This window comes from Vigna radiata, unplaced genomic scaffold (genome assembly GCF_000741045.1).
Source record: "Vigna radiata var. radiata cultivar VC1973A unplaced genomic scaffold, Vradiata_ver6 scaffold_134, whole genome shotgun sequence".
Classification (NCBI taxonomy): domain Eukaryota; kingdom Viridiplantae; phylum Streptophyta; class Magnoliopsida; order Fabales; family Fabaceae; genus Vigna; species Vigna radiata.
Genome location: NW_014543261.1, coordinates 633,670 through 655,659, shown reverse-complemented (window position 1 = coordinate 655,659; position 21,990 = coordinate 633,670). Strand labels below are relative to the sequence as shown.

The 21,990-nt window shown below is 30.4% G+C and overlaps 2 protein-coding genes across 5 annotated transcripts; both read right to left on the bottom strand.

Annotated features, from left to right (window-relative positions):
* Nucleotides 1-527: 527 nt before the first annotated feature.
* LOC106753631 lies at nt 528-6,563 on the bottom strand. 4 transcript variants are annotated; one of them, XM_014635455.1, is made up of 9 exons: nt 6,161-6,563; nt 5,175-6,066; nt 4,777-4,880; nt 3,848-4,154; nt 3,409-3,781; nt 3,046-3,238; nt 2,882-2,956; nt 2,613-2,744; nt 528-1,456 (listed from the first exon to the last, which is right to left on the bottom strand). In XM_014635455.1, the coding sequence occupies exons 1-9, from the start codon at nt 6,551-6,553 to the stop codon at nt 740-742; spliced, it is 3,186 nt and encodes a 1,061-aa protein (XP_014490941.1). In that variant the 5' UTR covers nt 6,554-6,563; the 3' UTR covers nt 528-739. The 4 variants fall into 4 exon arrangements, with proteins under 4 accessions (XP_014490941.1, XP_014490943.1, XP_014490942.1 ...); XM_014635457.1 differs by having other exon boundaries at nt 3,046-3,229; XM_014635456.1 differs by having other exon boundaries at nt 3,409-3,772.
* A 25-nt stretch (nt 6,564-6,588) lies between these two features.
* Nucleotides 6,589-20,440, bottom strand: LOC106753630 (probable disease resistance protein At4g27220). The gene is made up of 4 exons (XM_022777545.1): nt 20,371-20,440; nt 10,195-13,085; nt 7,075-7,628; nt 6,589-6,694 (listed from the first exon to the last, which is right to left on the bottom strand). Exons 2-4 carry the CDS (start codon nt 13,052-13,054, stop codon nt 6,599-6,601), a joined length of 3,510 nt encoding a protein of 1,169 aa, XP_022633266.1. The 5' UTR covers nt 13,055-13,085; nt 20,371-20,440; the 3' UTR covers nt 6,589-6,598.
* Nucleotides 20,441-21,990: the final 1,550 nt, after the last annotated feature.

Sequence of the window (21,990 nt, the reverse complement as noted above, 5' to 3'; positions counted from 1 at the left end):
GAACTAGAATAATTAATCCAGCGAAAGTATAGAAAAACGTTTGTACAGTTATCCCAAATCATAACTATAAGTCAATGTAAATCTTTAACTTACACTTGAATTATTTCTAACATTTTTAGTCATGCTTATTTTTATGACATTATGGACAGATCATTAGCTTCGTACGTTAAAAAGTTCATGATATTTTGAAAAAAAAAAACTCGTTATTAACAATAGATTTGTTATAAGTAAAAAAAGTGAATAGTAATTTTTAATTTTAACTTGATAAAGAAAATTTAGGAGCTCGATGTAAATCGATTTGCTCTAATAGTCTTAAATGATGTTTTTTTCACTAAAGTTTCGAAAAAGTCTTCAAATGGATTAGTTTGTTCCATTCTAAAAGTCTTCTACTTGTTTCTCTTAAACATAAATGCTAAAAAATTATCCCTCAGATGCTTTGCCGTGACACAATGATAGAAGTACAATTGTAGAATTGGAAGTCCTTACACAGAATATATAAAAGGCACTTATTGAAGGAAGGGAAACAATGAAACTACAAGTTACATAATAGAACAAATAGTACTTTTGGTTTTTCATAACAGATCTTTTGTCTTTGTCTCACCAAGAGAACCATCTTACACAACAAACAAGGTAACAAATGTATGTTAAATTTATTCAGGACATCAAGCTACGTGAAAAAGTTAAGTCTCAACATTATAGTATAGTTGGAAGTCTTATTAACAATGAACAACGAAAACCCTCACGAGGGATTTCTAGCAGTCATGCGATCGAGCTCATATTCACTACACAGAACTGACCATTTATAAGCCATTTGAAGCAATTCTTGCTCAACTTTTGTTTGATCTTCCACCACTTGAGATTTGTTTTTTCTCACATTTTCAAGCTCCTTTTTGTACCTTATAGTTTCCGCAATGCATTTATTTTTCCCCTCATCCAGAGATGATAAGGCAGTCTCACAAACTTTTATTTCTTCCTTCAACCTATTGATTTGTTCCTTCAAAACCACTTCCTTCAGTTGAGCTTCATCATTGAAATTCTCTGCCTCAGAAATTTTAATGGCCACCTCATTCTGACGAGCTTCAAGTTTTGCTAACTTATCAATGGTAGCAAAGCGTTGCTTAAAGGAGCATAGAATGGTTGGGAAGTGTTGGTGCATAGTCTCTATAATATGTTTGAGTCCATCTGATAGATTCACATCTTTGAAAGGAAGGTTGGACAGGAAATTAAGATTAGAAAAAAGACGGAGGGTGTTAGTCTCAGAACTAACTATGTCCTTCAGAGATATCTTCAGATACTTTTCTAACTCGACAAGGGTCTTTAGAACTATATTATCTTCACCCTCTTTCCCCAAAACAATTGGTATCATATCATTGCCCCCAATGTCTTGAATGAGTTTATGATGGCCTTCACTTTCTTTAGCAATGCATGGCTCAATTTGGCTGCTCTTAATTTCACTCTGGAAGGAATAAGAAGAAAATATAACAGAAAAAACGTTAGCTAGCATAAGGTATAATAGTTGCAAAGTATTGAGTTTCTTAATACATTTTGGATGAATCATATAAGTGCAAGTAGAAGTTAAATTATGTTTTTGTTGTTTGTTTTTATTTTGAGAGGTTATTAGGGAGAGAGGTTATATAAATTTTACCTTAGTCCAATTCAAGGAATTAACACCACTTTTAATCTAAAACATTAAGATAATGAATTTATGAGCTTTTTTATATGATGTTTAACTTGTAAAGGTTGTTAAACAAGAGAGAAAACACGTAAGGGAGTTTTTGTTGAGAAGATGCAGTATGCAAAGGAGACAAAGAGTCTTCTTACAATATATGTGTGCAGTGGGTTGTATTTTACAAAAAAAAAGGTATCTCTCTTATTTATAAGAGATGTAATAAGCCTAGAAACAATAAATGTTATTTACTCTTTCTCACCAAACCATTAATCTAACCAACTTTCCCACAAAACAAGATTTATAATTAATATCAATATGACATAACTTAAAAAACAAGAAATTAGATCTTAGAGTAGGTAGAAAAAGTCTCATTTTCTAACATTATTTCCCTTTTAAGAGTGAGTTCCTTTTATATAGTATATTTCTCTTAAGTGTAGTGACCTTTATTTATTCTATCAACTTTTATACTATTGTTGAGATTTTTAAAAGTTTTGAAAATATATGAAAGATATAAGAGATATGTTATAGGGAGGAACTTGTTATTTCATTTTATTCATATACTCTGTATATAGATAAAATGTAACAAAATGTCAAATATTTTCTAAATCAAAATAATAAATAATTTCTAAGATTGAAAAATATTTCTAACACTAAAATATTTTCAAAAAAGTAGTTTAAATAAAAATATATTGAATTAATATTATCAACAAAATGCCATTTTGATGGTATCTATTGAGATGTTATCATTATAATATTGGAAACTATATTTTTAGTCTAATTATGATCAGAAACAAATATATTAAATTTAAATTCCAACATAGAAATTCAGTATTTTTTTTTTCAATCCACTCTTGCAACAAATGATAAATCACAATGGCAAACATCTTTTTTATTCTGGCCGATCGAATATGTTGGAAATGTGAATTGCATAAAAGAAACTTACATGTGAATGTGATTTACTTTGTAAAGTAACTTTTGAGTCCAACTGAGAGCTGCCGGATTCAGAAAGAATGGATGAAGCTGCCATATTAGTGTTCTTTGCTATGGTTTGCCCTACAACAACTTGCACAATACTCTGCGGAAGAACGAATGACATGTAATAAGTTGCAGACTTGACTTCTTTCTATGACGTACTAGCAGGGTTATTGTTGATGGTAAGTGGACAAACATATTAATTTAGAATAATTTATGGTATTTTTGTTTGTCATTTACCTTAGGAATTTCACCAACTGGTATTTTCTGCTTCATCAACCACTGTTCACTAGTCTGCTGTGTGTCCACCAATGGCTAAAGAAAGTAATAAACAGCTATAAAAGCACAATACTCTCAGTACTTTTATTTCATCCAATACTCATAAAAAGATTTATTAGACTCACATTTGAGGGTGTTTCACGTATAGGAATATACAAATAACTCGGAGTTGGCCTTTCAACTGTTAATGATGTTGTTATTCTTTGTATTTCTGAAGTGGAAACTTCCCAATCTTTATTAGGCCCATCACCTTGTTCAACAGCCTGGGAATCTGATACCATGTCCCCACTACTACACTTGTGTAACAAACTTAAATTCCTTGCCAAAGAACAAAAAACTCAGAAACTGATGCTATTTATCTTGAAAGAATTGCATTTTCCATCAAATGTATATCTAAAGAGAAACATATATACATTTTAATTGGGCATCAATAAATTCCGTAATATTCATTCTTTACATTACACAGTTAAGAATTTAAATAGTCATACCTCTTAGAATTCTCATCTATTTGTCTCTTAGCAACAATGTCCTCTCCCAGCTTAGGATCCCTCGCCACAACACGTTGACGCATTTCCTCTACCCATAAACTCTCAAATCCAACTTCAATAGCTTCTTCACATAGTTTATCGAACTCTTTTTCTCTTTCAGGAATAACACTATGGACACTTTCCTTCTGAAGGAAAGACAACATATCTGCCAAAATTTTCAACCTCCAAGCTTGAAAACGATCACTAAACTTCTTGGAAGCATTCCAGAGATGAGGATATGAAGTAATTGCCTCCACTAGAAGAGAAATCTGTGCATCATCCAGACCAACAAAATGTTTATATGCTCCCAATCTTGTACGGATATCTGCAGAAGCTGTGAAAGTTTGAGAGGGTGATATGAAAATATAGGATGGAAATGACATAATAAGAAATAAAAAACCTGGAGAGATGTCACTGTTGTTATTAGAAACAATATCTATTCCCTCTTGTTTATCCACCAGATTCAACCCTTCTTCTATTTGAATTCCTTTACTTGACATTATTCCTGGCTTTCCTTCATTCATCTTATCATCTTGTTCAACAAGCTTTGAATCTAGTGCAGGTAAGTCCATGCCACCAGACTCAATATGAGTTGCAACACCACCTTCAATGCTAATGTCTTCAACACCATTTGACAAAGATTTTGTCTTAGCTCCCTCTGCTGCAGGCCCCTCTTCAATACTCTCATTTCCAATATCCCCAGTCTCCTTACCAAAAATTGAAAAAATATGATTGAGTTAGTGGCTCTAAAGTTTGAAAGGGTCATTATTTTCAATGTTCATCATGTGAGATATGAGCGATTTTTAGTGGTTTTCTTACTACTGTTTCTTCAAGTGCATGTTAATTAGTCTTAATATCACAAAATCCATTTTTAAGTTTAGTAATTATTGCACATATATGCTAAGGTATTTTACGCAGAGAAGATCCCATACAAATTGAAGGTGGGGCTCTAAATTCTAAAACACTGGTCGGCACTGCTAGTCTCACTAATGCTACAACTCTTCCATTAAGTGTAGTTAGTTTCATCAATACACTTTACAATTCTAAAGATAAGTTTTCTAAGGTAACTTTCATTGTGACTATACTTCCTTCTTCTCTTCTCCATATCTATTTTACTAATTTCTAGCTGATTCTTAGTTAGTTGGCATATCATGACATTATCTAATGCAAACTGCACACATATAAAAGATGTGTAATTTGGTAGAGTAGTTTTCATTCTTTTTATGAGAATGAAATGCAAATATACATATAAACCTCAAGCCATTTAGAAGGGAACAAGCAATGGTATTTTTTTCTGAATGAGGGAAAAAACAATTGGTTGGTTCTGACCTGTGATGAAGTGAACTCACTGCTACCACTCATAGCTGAATCTTCATTCAATAATCTTAAGATGCCCTCAAACTCCCATCTTTCAACTACAGTGTTTTTAAAATCTGCAACAACAAAAAATATATATTAGGGAATTCATGTGACAATGAAACACATAACAAAAGGGAAAACAACCTCAACTTTCCATGATGAATCATTATATCATAAAAAATATTTATGATAGAAATTTTATATCACCCATCAAAATAAAGTGGTGACTCTACGTTTTAAGGATCGTTTTCCTTAAAATAGTGTTCTTCATAACGAAAATTACTAAAGCTTAAAATTAAAGATCTTGCAAGAAAAGTTGGCAACATTCCAATAACAGTTTATATTTAAAAATTCCATATAGTATTTACCTTCTTCATAAGGAAAATTTTCAATAAGCTTCCCAAGAGTAGTTGTTGAAGTCAAAGAGAGATTTGGACATTTGTAGACAACACAAATCTTTAAATTCGACAAACGAGTATCTAGGTGGAAGTTTGAAAGATGCATAAATATTAGAAGTTTGAGTTTTGGAAGCTCAGCTTTAGTGTTTCCTATCTCGTCACAATTTCCTTGTTCACATCCAACAAGCTCTTCTAGTTCATAGGCTCCATTTATGATCAAAAGATGAAGATTGGGAAGGTCATTAGATGCCGATCCATAGAATAATCTTTTCAGCTTATGGCAATGTCCAACATACAGGGCTTCTAGTTTTGGAAAGCATGGTTGAGGAGAAATATGATTAGACAATTTTTTATCCTCTTCAATTATTTGTTCTAATTTTTCGCATTTTCTTATCTGCAGAAAATTCAACTCTGGTAAGCATCTTAAAACATATTTCGAAAATATTACTTCTAATTTTGGACATCCAAATATTTCTAATTTTTTAAGATTTGGAAACGTAAAAGAATCCTTTGAAGCTCCTTTTTCACACCCTACAATCTGCTTCAATTCCATGCATTCTGATATGGTTAGCAACTTCAATTCTGGTAAGCTTCTTAAGACACAGGAAGGAAAGATTACTTCCAACTTTCCACATTCCCTTATTTTTAATGTGGTAAGATGTTGCAGAGTAACTGAATTCTTGGGACCCATCCAAATATAAGTCATTTGATGTAGATATTCCAACGACAAATACCTTAACCTTAAACTCACTTGTTGCTCAGTCATTCCATGTCCATTAAGGAAAAATATACATTCAAATCCAGAACTCCATATATGTAGAGTTTGCAGAGTGAGGAAATGGTTTATAATCCCTTTTGGATCCTGCAGAATATTAATAGAAATTGTAAAAAAATCCAAATAGAAAATACAAAGGAGAAATAATTAATAATCATAAAAACAAAAAAGACAAGACTACCTCTGTACTTGTGATAATCGTCAAATAACTAACAGAACCATAAAATGGATAAAAACAACTGTAACACACAAAGTCCTTCAAAGATGGCCACGTCACAGTGAGAGTGTTGGTAGAACAAATGCTAACAAACTTTGGTAGATCATGAAGAGAGAGTGATTCCAATGCTGAGAATTGAATATGAATCTCCTTATAATCCTTATTAGCTACATGATATTGCCCAAACATATATTTCAACAACAAACACTTAAACACTGAGAGCGTTTTTAAGTTAGGAAAGATAGCCTTCATATTGTCTTTGCCATATTCATCATCAGTGTCTATAATGTACTCAAGTCCATCACAATGGTTTATAGTCAAAATTTCCAGCATCATCAATGATGAAGCAATGGACATTTTAAAAAGGTACCTTGCCTTATCAAAGCCTTTCAGTCTAATCTCTCAAATATTGTGTATCATAATCAAGTTCAAACCATGCGGTTCTTTTGAAAGACATTCAACACTTTCAACCGGCGGATCAAAATCTGAGTTCGATATCTGCAATTTATACACCAAAATACTTCTTAAACCAACTCTGATTATTAATGTATTCCATTTCTATTGTATTGTTCGTATAGCTAAAAGTTTAAGCAATGTCACTAATTGTTTAGATTAGATTTTTCCCACAAAAATAATTGCTTTCTATTTAGCCTATTAAGAGAAAGTTGAAAAGAAAATAATTTTCCAAAGTTAATCTGTTCCAAATAATCTATCCCACTTAAATATTAAAAATTTATGTTACACCTATGGTATGAATTCAGGTCACTAGTAAGTCGCAGTATTACTTTTAGCACAGCGTGATCTTGAAATTCAAATATTTAGATTATTTTTTGTAAATTCACAAAGAGAGAAACAATGTAAATGATGGTTTTTCATACCTTGATTGCAATAAAATCCGTTTTTGTAGGTTCTGAAGCATCTGTTGAACAATTTATGTTGAAAAACCCAACATATCTCCCAATATCCAATGATAGTGTTCTTAAAGATGGACATATCACATCATAACTACCAACAATGGTTCTGTTCCGAATATGATCAAGTTCAAGTACTTCTAAAGTAGGAAGCTCAATTTGAGTATTATTTCGACTAGAGAAGTTTTTGAAATCAAAACCCTCTTTATTTGTTATATCATTCAATTCTCCAACAAAAGAAACAGGGAATATACCCTCCAATAAGTCACAATCACTGATATGTATCTTCTTCAAACTTTGGAAGATTGAAATATCACTCTGACAATCATGCTCATTCTCAACAATGCTTTCCTCCTGATTTTTGTTGACCCTTTCATGAGTTACTATATCTTTCAAACTTTTGCACCCACCTATGTACAATTCTTCCAAAGAAGTCAAGGTCTTAGCTATAGATGCTGTAAAAATTGAGCCTAACTTCCCGCAACTTGTTATCTTAAGGCTTGCAAGGTTGGATAAAGTTCCTGAAAAGCAATTATAAATTAAAAAAATATTGGTTTCTAGGAACTAATACCACAATCTAAAGATTCATATGATCAGTTATTAATTATAAAAATAATCGTACAGGACAGTTTCTTTTAAATAATTTTAAATTTAACAAACAACTTTACATGAAAATATAATTGTCTTCAATTTTAAATGAGATCAATTTTGCTTGTAGTGTATTAACAACTAAGTAAAAGTAGATTAGTATTGTCTCGAATTTGAATCTTTTGGAATTTTGTGACTCAAACAACATGTGGTTTAAGAAGTCAAATCAGTTTCTCTTTGTTCTTTTGCCTTTTTACTTTAAAATCCTAGAATTGGTATCAAGAGCAAAAAGTATCTTACGCGATGGAATCTAAAACATCCTTTACAACCACCAAATAGCCACCACACATAAAATGGAATCTGACACATCCTTTACTACCATTTTTGTTCCTGTACTTGATGGACTAAACTATCAAATGTGGGCTATCAAAATGGAAGTATAGATGCTAATGATGTATGGGAAGCACTAGAAGAGGACTACGAAGTGTCTTCCTTGCCAAATAATCCTACCGTTGCTAAGATGAAAAATCACAAAGAAAGGAGGCTTTGAAAGTCCAAAGCCAAATCAATTTTGTTCACAATTGTATCTCCAGTCATTTTCAACTAACGATAAAAACAACACATCAAATGTGGAAGTTTTTAAAGGAAGAGTATGAAGGTAGTGAGAGAATCAAAGGAATGCAAGCTTTGAATCTAGTTTGAGAACTTGAAATGTAGAGATGAAATACTTGGAAATAATCAAAGATTATGCACACAAGCTTCTCGACATTGCAAACAAAATATGTCTTGACACTAAGATTCCTGATTCACGAATTGTTCAAAAAATACTTGTAACAATTCCATAAAGATATGAAGCCATATTGTCTTCCTTGGGGAACTCAAAAGTTCTTTCTACTATTACCTTGACAGAACTTTTGACTGCACTTTAGGCTCCGGAACAAAGAAGACTTATGAGACAAGAAGGTCATATTGAAGGGGCTAACGCAACTAAATTGCTGAAAAAAGGGCAAGTTAGGAAGTTTCAATCACAAAAATGACAGCAAATATCCTTTCATTTTTTTTCATCATGTCCTTTTTGTATGAAAAACAATCATCCACAAACGAAGTGTTGGTGGAAGCCAGATGTGAAATGCCATATATGTGGACAATTAAGGCACGTAGCGAAAATCTAGAAGTCATAAAAAAAACAAGAGAATGTACAAGTTGTTGTTGAAGAGGGTGAAGAAGAAAAACTTTTTGTTGTTTCTTGCTTTGTTACTGCAAGATCAACAAAAAGTTGGTTAATTGATAGTGGTTGCACGAACCACATGACTTACGATCAAGAATTATTCAAAGATCTTAATGCAATCTACAACACAAAAGTTAAAATTGGAAACAAAGAAAAAATAGCAGTGAAGGGCAAAGGAACCATCGCGATCGAAGGTTACACATGTTTGAAATTTATTATTGATGTTCTATATGATCCTGAAATTGACCAAAACTTGTTGAGTGTTGGCCAATTTCTAGAGAAAGGCTATAAAGTTCTATTTGAAGATAAAACATGCATGATTAAAGATTCAGATAATAAAAAATTATTCAAAGTTCAAATGAAAGGCAAGAGCTTTGCCTTGAATTTGATTGATGAAGAGCAGTTTGTTCTGCAGAAGGTTAAAGACAACATGCTCATACAAGGGATCCCTGAATTGGAAGACAAATCACTCGTATTGCTGCTTTCAATATGGAAAACAAATGAGTTTGCCTTTTCTAAAAGACAAATCTTGGAGAGTAACAAACAAGCTAAATTTAGTACATACGGATGTCGGAGGACCTCAAAAAACCACATCTCTAAATGACAAGAAAGTAGAGGTAGTGGTTGTTAAAGTTGGTGAAAGTCAAACTGAACTAATAAAATTAGAGTAAGAAGAGCAACCTAGGACAGTTGTTCCCGAAGAAGAAGCAACAAGATAGTACTGAGAAGGTGAAAGACACTGGGAACACAAAGTTAGACATAGTTCTTGAAAAGATAGAGAAACCAAAACCTTTGTCAATTGAGGTGGAGGAAAAGTTAAGAGAACAAGTACAAGTATATGAGGGAGTTGCGGTAGATTGTAAGGACGTGAAGACTAAGTAAGAAATTGTGATCAAGACTTCCAAAAGTGAAGGAACTTTAGATGACACAGTCAAGAAAGGAAAAACGTATGTTGTCTTAAAGTTAAGGAGGAGATTGTTGGAATTTTGTAAGTCAAACAACATGTGATTGAAGGAGTCAAATCAGTTTTCCTTTCATTCTTTTGTCTCTTATACTTTAAAATCCTACAGAATCTTACTAATGGAAGATAATATCCCAATGAAATAATATATAATTATTATGCTTAGATATTTCATATATAATAACAAATTCACAATGTTTATGTAACTTGGATATAATTTCGAATGTAAGCATTTTTAACTCAGAAATACCATTCAGACTTACTAATACACGCTTAAACATATTTAGAAATGAAAAAAGAAAAAAAATACCTGGGCTTTGCTTCACAACTATTGTTGTTGGAATTGAAGTGTTATATAAATGTGGATGCTTTCCTTCCTCAACGATTTCATCAAGTTCTTCTTTTCTATCATGCTCTATTAATGAAACAATATCTCCAATTATTTGATCTAGCATGTCGCATCCTTCTATCTTGAGCACTTTCAAGTGAGTTAAGCCTCCAACAATGTTGGCTGGGAACATATGTTTTAATTCTGGACAGCTATATACCTCTACTTCCTCAAGATTTTGGAAGATTTGCAGAGGATGCCCACTAGTGAATTCATCTTGACTTTTCTCATCATATGTTAATATATGCTTCAGTTCATCACATCTTGATATTTTTAATATTTTCAATTTTACCAAACTTCGAGCAACAACATACGTGAAGAGAGAAGTCATCTGTGGACAAACACTCAAATCCAACTTCTCTAAGTTCTTAAATGGCCCATTGATAGGTAAAAAACAATTCCATATAGCTTTTAGATTTTCCATGCAGCTGATTTTCAACGTATGCAAGTTGGACAAAAGAGTTACCACCTCACTCGAGTGACTACGAGTGTCAATCAAACACTTTATCTCTACAGAATCATGTATCTCCAACGTATTCAACTCATTCAAACCTCCTCCTTCAATTTGAAATATATCAGGGATCATATTTTTTGCACCTCCATGAATATTTCCTACAAATAGATCCTTTGCATTTTTTGCCAAGCCCTTCATTACCTCATTTGATACGTCAAAATAGTTAAGTAATAAAGTTCTATGATGACAGGACAACTTTTTAAAATCACCACCATCAAAAGAACAGGATCCTAATACAATTCCATACCTTTGCAGTGTTTCGGGAATGCTAAATGTCTTAAAGAATTGAATAGTGTCTTCACTATTAGCATACCATTGTCCTTGAATATCAATAATGTACAACTCTTCCAAAAGCGGGATTCTCTTCATCACTTCAAAATTCTTCACTTTAATGTCACATTCATTCAACACTAACAATTTTAAGGTTGTTAGTGGAATTGCAACATCGATTTGTAATTCAGGAAACGAAGGTAGTAAACAATAATATAACTCTAAACTTTGAAGATTCTTCATGCCGCTTAAAAATGAGAAGTCGCTCAATTCACAATTTAAAATGTATAGACATCGAAGATTTGTTAATGTTTTGAAAGATATCGTTGGCAATGGTGTTTTTCCATCCCCATCGTTGACAAGAATCAAAACTTTGAGCATTCCCATTGTTTTGAAAATCCCATCAAATTCTTTCATCTTTGTTCGTAAGAATAAAAACTCAAGATTTGAGCAATCCAAATCCCTTGGAAATTTCACACACCATAGATATCTTATTGAATTTTGTTCCACTGTAACATCTTTTTCCTCTTCACACTTGATCGTCTTATTCTCATTTTTTGCTATTATGTGGGCCACATCACGAACTATGTCATGCATTTTGACACATCCATCATCTGCATCCAACAATAAACAACAACTAACAAGCTTAATTTTAGCTGCAATCACTTCACTCCTTGCCTCCTCATATGAGTGAGCTTCTCCAACTACACCTAATCCTATTGCACATCTTGTTAAAACTTCAATTGGAATTTCAAAATCTTCAGGAAACACAGAGCACAACAGGAAAAGTGATTTAGCTTCTTTATCATCCAAATTAACATAGCTCAGCTGTAGACACTCGTAGGGATCAGTCAAACCTCTTCCAATATTTATTCGGTTAGAATGTTTCAATTTATTCAATGCAACCCTCCATACAGTCTCAGTTTTTCCCTTCAAACTACAAGCAACAGCTGCAATGGCAACCGGCAATCCTTTACATTCATCGGAAATTGATCTTCCCAGATCCTTTAAGGTATGAGGGGTGCCTTCTGTTATAAGTGCTTTATTTTGGAAAAGAGTCCATGCTTCTTCATCGGTTAAATGTGGCAAGTAAATCTTTCTTTGACAATCCATTAAAGTACAAACTTCTTCTGATCTAGTGGTAATTAGAATCTTGCAGCCTTTACGGTGTTCAGAAGAAGGAATCCCAATACGAACAAAGTCAAGCTTCTCCCACACATCATCTAGAATTAAAAGAGCACTCTTTTCTTTGGTTAAAATCGAGCACAATCTTTGGGCTCTCTGCATTTCTTCGGTTTCTGGAATTTCATGTTGCAGTGAACTTCTTATTTTTTCTTGAATCCTTAGAACTTCCACTGAACTAGAAACAGGTACAAAAAGAACTTTTTCAAAAAGATGTTCTGCTTCTACGAATTTCCTAATCTCCATTGCTAATGTGGTTTTACCACAACCCCCCATCCCATACAACCCAATCATGGAAACATCATTATTTTTCACTGCATCCAGTAGTTGCTCGTAAGCAGATTGTCTACTCTCAAAATTAATGCATTTTTCTGACAGCATATCAAGGGTGTTTGAAGGAAGCGTAGCGATGCGGTCAAATGACACATGTTTTCTACCCTCTTCAATGAACTTTTCGAGGTCCATAGTTTTATTTGCTAACTTTTTTCCAACATGGTATCGCCCAATCCAATTTGGACAGTGCCCAAAGCACCAATTTTTTTTTGTTCTTGCCTCTTCCAACAACTTATTCACTTCACCTATGTTACTGATAGCATCTTGCAGCCACTTGTCAACATCTCCACTAGTCTCTCTAGTTTTTCTCTTGGCATCTTCAACAGATTTATGGACATCATCTATTCTTACATTCAAATCATCCTCTTCTTGCTTAAGCTTTTCGACAAAATTGTTAAAAGAGCGAAGATAACGCAATTCTTTTAATGCGCCACACACTATATCTCTTGAAACAGAAGATGCAAAACCCACAAGGCAGTCCATCAATTTGTTCCACCAAATGACTTTCTTTAACCTGAACAACAAAGGATGTATTAGATGAAAAAATTATTTTAAAAAAAGATAAACGCATTTGTAAGTCTTGCAATTATATTTAGATGTATTACATAACAAAATGATTTTAAAATGATTTATTTCATCTTTCAGTACGTAAAAAGTTATCGAGTATAATAATTAAATTTAATGTTTTCTATCCTAAATAGTCAATGGGATACACAATACAAAAAATCTAATAACTTTAATCATTGCTTTTCAAATTTTTAGGTTTGATAAGAGTTTTTAAATATATTTTTCGTCACTTTGATAATTTGGTCGAACATTTTTTTTCTTAAAATAACGTTTTATAAATGTTTTAACCATCACCAACAAATAATAAATCATGTTCAGACATACAAGTATGTAGATGAGAAAAGGTGTTAAATAGAAAAAGAAAGGTGTACCAGTACAAAATATATTTAACCACAGCTTAAACTAAAACATGCATTGTATACAAAATTACATTATACTTTTTTTTTGTAAGTATGATTTTCTATATTTATTTAAATTTATATCCACATTTTGATAAAATGTACAAATAGAAAAAGAACAAAAATACATAATTCCTTAAAATGTTAATTGTGATAGATGATCTGGGAATTAAGTTATTATATGCATGATCCGACTGGTTACTTGATGAGTAACAAGAGTTCTACACTTTACATCGAAAATCACTTTATAAACAATTCGTTATACAAAACTATACTTTCAAGTCTTCAACTTCTGTTATTTGTATTAATTCATTATAGTGAAATAATTAATTCACCGTTTTGCTCACTTAAATAGTTAAGATCAAGTTTATCATATACCCTCTCTTCAAAAAATTTCCGTTAATATAAGACACTTTGCTTTCTTATCTCTAATTTAATTTTCAATTTTTTCTTTTAAACACAAAATCTTCACTTTAATTCCTTATTTCTTAAGACTAAATTAATTTTTTTTCAACAGTTTTTTGCATCTATTTGGAAATTTTGAGTAGGTGCCATGTGTATCAATATAAACTTCAATGATTACATAATATTAATTAGTTGAGTGTGAGTTGTCTGCTATAAATGAAAGATTAAAAAGAGGAGTTCATCAACCTCCTTTAGCACTTCTACATACATATTTTTTTTCTGTTTCAATTTTAAATTGGTATCAAAACAGGTTGCTAGTCTCTGTAAACTTTCTTGTGCATTGAAAGTTTTTCTATCGAACCTAGTTTTTGGCTTTAAATACTATTGTTTTGTTTTCAGGATCTGTTTCTAAAATGTTTACTAGACCTATCATTTTTGGATAGTAGTTGTGGGCAAGGTTGGAGTTATGTTAGAGAATGGTAGTGATTGGAGTTAGAACCTCAAAATACCTTAGAGTGTTACTTTTGTTATTGTGCAAGAGCAAAGAGTGATTGGTTGTGATGTTTGGTAATGTATGGGGAATTTGAGGGTTCTCTACGATGTAGTGGAAAGAGGTCTTTTGTACTTGTGCGATATGTTTGGATAAACTTAAATTTTAGAGATTTATTATTTTATTAGTGTTTGGTATAGTAATATTTGGTTTGATTTGATAGAGATAAAATAGGTATGGATAGTTATGATTTTCTATTTATGTAGATAGAATATTATTTTATGATAGAATAAGCATATTTGATTTTAGGTAAGTTTGATATTTTTTTGTCAGTTTTTATTATTTGTACTTGGCCTAAGACCCGATTTGCACCGATTTAAAGGTTGTCAAGATTTAATGAAAATAACCCACAATGGATTGAAGAGTAAAATTATTTGTGTGGGTCACGTTATGAGTGTGTATAGTGAGACTTTCCCAATAGTGGTATCAGACCTAGAGAGAAAAAATAGAACAGGAAGAGTCTGAGTGAAAAAGACGCACTATGGTAATTGGCGTGCGGTGAAAAAGACGCACTATGGTAATTGACGTGAAGTGAAAAAGACGCACTATGGTAATTGACGTGAAGTGAAAAAGACGCACTATGATAATTGACGTGAAGTGAAAAATACGCACTATGAAGACTTGTACAAGGGACAAGTGTGTTAAGCAAGATCGGTTTCAAATTCTAAGAAGCAGAGAGAAGTTCGGAATACTCAAGGCAGTAGATGAAAGTTAATATATTTATCAGGATTCAGAACTTAATTAAACTAAGAAAATATTGTAATTTGTAAATGAAATTTACTTTTCTCTTCTTTACATAATATTTGAAATTAAAAACTAGTATAAATGTTTCAATCCAAATTTAAATTCAACCTAAAATCTAGTATAAAATTAAAAGTACAAAAATGTCCTTTTAAAATTCTTATACTTTTTTTAAAGATATTATTTAAAATACATTATAAAAAGTAAAATAGAGAAAACTTGAATTTTGTATTCAATGTTATAAAAAATAAATAAAAATAGAAATGGATGAGGAGAAGATTTCGAGAATAATAAGAAGCAGAGTAAGGAGAAGATTTAAGATTATGGGGAGTTTGTTGGGATAAACTTAAATTTTAGAGATTTATTATTTTATTAGTTTTGGGTATAGTAATATTTGGTTTAATTTGATAGAGATAAAATAGGTATGGGTAATTATGATTTTCTATTTATCTAGGTATAATATTATTTTATGATAGAATAAGCATATTTGATTTTAGATAAGTTTGATATTTTATTGTCAGTTTTTATTATTTGTACTTGGCCTAAGGCCCTGAGTGTGTATAGTGAGATTTTCCCAACACGATGTAGTGGAAAGAGGTATTTTGCGCTTGTGCGTGGCAGTGGAAGAGGATGGGTTACGAAAAGACCGGTAATGGCTTTTCGTGAATATTGTTTTTCTTAGTGAGAGAGACACAATGTTTAATCAAACATGTGGTGTAGTGGTGGTTATGATTCTTTAGAATGTCTTCTTGTCATACTTCATTAATTCAGGGGTTGTACCTTTCCTCTTTCAAGGGGGTAGAATGGTAGTCATCTTTCCTCTTATGAATGGGTAGAAAGGCGGATCTCTTTGTCTTTAAAAGATGGTGGAAGAGATGGATCTCTTTATCTATGATGAGCGGTAGAAGGGACTAGAATTCGAGTGCTTCCTTTTCCTTTTGCGATGGGGTAGAAAATGATGGATGTCTCGCTCGTAGGATCATGCTGAGTTTAGGAACAGGGGAGATAGTTCCATAGTTCCAAATCTGCGGTGGAGGACCACTTGAATTATTCTGTTTTGGTAAACAAGTTGCGGGAAAGTTTAGAAGAAGACATACGTTTATAAAGATGGTTGGTATTGGCACAAGTTGTCTGTAATGGAAAGGTTGTGTGGAATTAATGGGTTGATCATGATTCCTTATAAAGGAATGTATGGGTTGTGAACGTATTGATTGTTATAGTCTTACTATGTGTTGATACTATTTGATGTGATATGATTATGACAAAGGCTTAACATTTGAAATATAATTGTTGTGTTGGTGTTTTAACGTTGATTTTGTTAGCTCAGCTCACCCAGTACATTTGTTTGTTTTATTTGTGTTGTAGCGATGATTGTATAATATGTGTTATACAGGAATTCAAATAAATATTCAGATGCTGCTTAAACAACATGATTGACAAGAGGGATTTGTTGTAGGAGTTTGATTAAAGTGTTTATTTATGATTAAAGATTTGTATTAAATTATTTATTTTCGTTTTGGAGTTGAATAATTAATATTTAAAATTGTAATAGCTATATTGAATAGAAAATTTTTCATTACATTATGGTTTTAGCAAATTTTTTTAATATTTGTTACTCTAAATAACTCTCGAGAACATAGACGTTACATTTGAGAGAGACTATGTCTTTGAAAAGTCTTGGAAGTTTATTTATTATTTTTGTGGGGTAGGTGCTATTATAATTCAAAACTATATACAGATTTAACTTTTGTAAACTTAATCTTGCAAAATTTGCCATTTGAAGGAATTAATTTGTGTCTAGAAAAATAACATTTTTTTCCTTGGATCAGTCTATTTAAAGTAAAAAAAAAAAGTTTAATTAAGTTTCGAATTTATGATAAATTTGATAACTCTCAAAAAATTTATAATTTATTGAATATTTAATAAAATTATATATTTCAAGTAAGTCTTTAATTTTAACTTTTTTATTAATTATATATGATGTGTGAGCTAGGTGGATTTTGTTGTTAAATAGATGATGCTGTCTTTGTTTAGCTGTGATATGTAATTTTATAATTTTATGAAATCATGATTTTATTATTTTGTAATTTTATGATTTTATAATCTTATATAATTTTATAATTTTATATCTCACAATACAATATTAAAAAATTCTCAAACTCGTTTGTAATCTTTACAAAAAAATCTGTGACCACAAAATCGGTAAAAACAAAGTTTCTAACAATGTTAAAAAGCTCCAACAACGTGGCGGTGAAAAAAAAAACTGTTTTATTATGCACTTTATAATCACATTACACAAATAACTAAAAAAGTTAAACATTAAGAATTGAATTAAAAAAAATACAATTTTATTAAATATTTAATAGGCTATAAAAATTTATTAGAGACTTAATTGAAACTTAATAGATTTATCAGGATTCAGAACTTAATTAAACTAAGAAAATATTGTAAATTGTAAATGAAATTTACTTCTCTCTTATTTACATAATATTTGAAATTAAAAACTAGTATAAATGTTTCAACCCAAATTTAACTTCAACCTAAAATCTAGTATAAAATTAAAAGTACAAAAATGTCGTTTTAAAATTCTTATACTTTTTGTAAAGATATTATTTAAAATACATTATAAAAAGTAAAATAGAAAAAACTTGAATTTTGTATTCAATGTTATAAAAAAATAAATAAAAATAGAAATGTATGATTCCTTTTTTTAGACTGACCATTTAAACAAATTAGATTGTGTGAAATAAACCATTAATAAAACAAATTGAACTTACATATAACAACAATTTCGAAGAAATAACTTGTTTAAAGAAAACTACTTTTATTACAATGTATATTAAAGTTAATTTTTTAACAAACATACAAATAAAATTTCTTATTAACTATTTTTCATACCAGTGAATTTATAAAAATGTAACCTCTAAAAAAACAAAGGTAATTAGTTTAATTCAATACAAACAATTCAAATTTATATATATATATATATATATATATATATATATATATATATATATATATATATATATATATATAAGTAAACAGTACACCATAAAATGGTTTCATTTTTCGGATTAAGTTAGGAATTGACAGTGAATACTTGTTACTAATCTTGTTTAAAAAGATATTTGTAAAAAAGTACCATGACGTTTTTTCTTAATACGTATCGAATATATTTTTTATTTTATTTTTTAACTTTTAAATAAAATTATTTAATAACAAATTTTTAAAGTATAAATTTAGGTAAAATTATTAATTTTAAAATATAATTCAAATAAAATTATACATTAAATTGTTAATGCAAAAAAATTTAATCTTTTTTTAAAGACTAATTTAAATAAGTTGAATTAAAGTATAACGTTTAGAACTTAATTTTTATTAATGTATTTTATTTTATAGATTTAAATTTACAACATTTAAGTATATAAAACGTTAAGTCAGAAGATTTTATTCTCTTTTCAGTTTTTTGTTTTTACATTGTTTTAAATATAATTCTATTTATACTGTGTTGCCTTTGAAGTTAAGTAAAAAAGAGAAGAAATAGTTTTAAAATACCTAAATTTTAAAACTTGATAGTTTAAAAATTATTTAATTTGTGATTCTAATTTTTCTTTTGGATCGTTATATCTGTCACGACAACTATTAAGGTTGCACGATTGAACTAGGACACAATTTAAGTTTCGCGAAGGTCTTAGTGTTGTTGCGTCAATGGAGGATCCACAGTTTAGTTCAATTAACTTTTCTCAATTTTTTTCATTTTAAAAAACAAAAAACCAACTCAGCTAAAATTATCCATTTGACACATAATTTAAAAACTAACATAAAACAAGTCAACATAATTCTAACTTGTTAGTCTAATTTAACTGATTTTATTTATTTCAATTTTTCAAAATAAGATCCAATTAAAAAACAAATAAGTAGGGATCTGTTTGAGATTCTAACCCAAAAATAGGACGTACCAAATCATTAAACATAAAATTTTACACAAATTTTACATTTGCATATTAAATATCACTCTCTTTTTTTTTACTTACATTACCCATGTACCTTCATATAAAGTTAGTGAATGTAAGCATAATTTGAGAAAACATCTTGCATTTTTACTCATTCATTTATTATTCAGATGATGTTAATTGCATTTGATTTTAATAAAACTTCCGATGTTAAAAATGTTCATGTTGTACATATATGATGCATAATTGATAATGGGATGAAGTAAAGATCATGTTTCTAATATAATACTATTCAAAACAACTCGCAAAAGGAAAATTGTAGTTTGATAGTTATTTTTTAAAAATAGAACTCGTCATTCATTGATAATAAATCATGTTATTAGCATGTTAATTCTAAAAAAAATAATTATTGAGTCAAATCGATTCAAAATTAGTAAAAAAAAATATATTAAACACCATAGTAAAAACGTTTTAAGAGACATTCTTTTACATTTAATTAAAACATTTTTAAGATATAAACAATTGAAAACAACAGCGAATAGATGTAAGTGTGTTTATTTTTATTTTATGACGATAGAAAAAAAAATTATAATTAAATTTATAAAAATATATTCATGAAAATTAATTACAAATTAAATATTTTTCATAATTTTATTATTATAAAATGTGTACAAAGATATTTTGTTTATTCATAGTAATGATATATGTAATGAGTATAATAATTTACACTAGATAATAAGTTATTTTACTAATTATTATTACTCTTGGTCCCATAAAAATAAAATTTAGTTAATTATTTAAATTTAAATATACAAGTTATTATTTAGTTATTTATGTATTTTTAATAATATATGGGATTTGAAGTCATGAGTGTACTTTGAAGATTAAAAATGTATAAAATGATATCGTTGTTGACCTGGTAGGGATGATAGTTGATTTTTGAAAAACTTCCACAACCATTTTTAAATTTATACATTCATTTAGTCTGATTATAGGTGTTTTAAGTGAATTGCAATGAAGAATAAAACAAAAGATTAAATTAAGGAGTTTCGTATGCATAACAATATTATAAATTATAAAAAGAGTATGCGAAGCAAAGAAAAAGTGGATAATGAGTAAGATGTACTAACCTCAGACTGATATGTATGCAATTTGAAAGTGGAAAATGATAAAAGATTACTTTACCTGATTTAAGTAATATGCAGAGAGAGAATTGAGAATTGGCGAGAAAGAAACAAGTGATCATCCATTATTTCAAAGAAACTCTGAAACGTTTAACAGACATAAACACAAACACGTTATCTACAACTTCCATTGAAAAGGAAACTATAAGAAATTCAAATCAGAGCAGAACGGAATCGATACCTCCAGAGAGATGAATGTGCTCCCTTGCTTGAATCTGACTATAGAATATGCTATAGAATGCTCAGACTCATTATTGTTGCAAGAGATAAGAATGAAAGCACACCCTTTTTTCTAACACTCACCAGTCTTTGAAAAGTCTTCGTCGTTTATTTATTATTTTTGTGTGGTGGGTGCTATTAGAGTTCAAAACTATCTACAGATTTAACTTTTGTAACTTAATCTTTCTTGCAAAATTTGCAATAAGGAATTAATTTTCATCTAGAAAAATATCTTAGACATTTTTTTTCTTGGATCAGTCTATTTAGAGTTAAAAAAAATTAAGTTTAATTAAGTTTTGAATTTACGATAAATTTGATAACTCTCAACTTTTTTATAATTTTTTTTAATAGAATTATTATTATTATTATAAAAAAAGCTTTATAAATACTCTGCATGATTGAGGTAAGCTTTGACTTCCAGTTTTATATCTTTCAAAAGTCTTTGTCTTTTATTTATTATTGTTGTCGGGTGGGTACTATTAAAAAGGAGAATGGACAGATTTACCCATTTCATTTTTGTAAACTTAAGGTTAAAACCACTTAGGCGTCTTTATTTTCGTAAGGTTTTTCCTTTTGGTTTCCTTCTTATAAATCTTCTCAATTGGGTCCTTAAAAGTGTCAATTTTATTGAAATTAACCTCTGCCGTTAAAATTGAGTAACAGTGTTGAAATTAACCCACTACAACTGTTGGCAAAAGATGGGCATCCGCCACTAACTCCTCTCCATCAATTTCTGCATTGGCTAACACCATGCCCACACCACCAGCAGATTTCACCACAAGCCCTTACTCCATCCTTGAAATATTTCCACGATCACAGAACACAATTTTTCCCTTAACCTTTTCTGGATCCAAGCTATCTGTCAGACACAACTCTGCACCTACTTTTACGCTTGCATTTCCAGCGTATATGGTCATAGCTAAATAAAGTATTGTTTCAGCATATTCAAGACAAACCTTTCAGCAAATTTGAGACAAACCAGTTGGCGGACACCTAGAAAACCAAATCGCGATTGAAGTTGAAATAGGGAATGGCCAAGCTCCAAAGCCCGAATCAAGTATGGATCGTCTCCACTAACGATTGGTAATGAACTTTCAATGATACCTCTCAGATTCCTCTCACAGTTTTAATGAAATTCAATCCCAATTGCTTTTTGATTTAATAGAACCCTAATTCCCCTTTTTTATTTCACTCAACCCTAATTCCCTTTTTTAATTAACATAACCCTAATCCCCTTTTTAATTTCAATTTATCAATTAATCACGTCACATATCACTCAGTTCTCTGACACGTTTCTTATTATTTTTAATGCTTGACACATCCTCCATCCACATGTGCACAGATTTAACACTGTTTGATACATCCAAGGGGATGTGCTGGAGATGTCCGTGAGATTGAAGGT

Excerpts from the sequence above, each read along its gene's own strand:
- LOC106753631 (XM_014635455.1), bottom strand. The coding sequence starts at position 6,553 with ATGTCCATTGCTTCATCATTGATGATGCTGGAAATTTTGACTATAAAC. Across the intron at positions 3,782-3,847 it reads CAACAGTGACATCTCTCCAG|CTTCTGCAGATATCCGTACA; the intron begins GTTTTTTATTTC and ends AAACTTTCACAG. Across the intron at positions 2,745-2,881 it reads CAGTTGGTGAAATTCCTAAG|AGTATTGTGCAAGTTGTTGT; the intron begins GTAAATGACAAA and ends GTTCTTCCGCAG.
- LOC106753630 (XM_022777545.1), bottom strand. The coding sequence starts at position 13,054 with ATGGACTGCCTTGTGGGTTTTGCATCTTCTGTTTCAAGAGATATAGTG. Across the intron at positions 7,629-10,194 it reads AGTTGTGAAGCAAAGCCCAG|GAACTTTATCCAACCTTGCA; the intron begins GTATTTTTTTTC and ends ATTGCTTTTCAG. Across the intron at positions 6,695-7,074 it reads CGGATTTTATTGCAATCAAG|ATATCGAACTCAGATTTTGA; the intron begins GTATGAAAAACC and ends TATAAATTGCAG.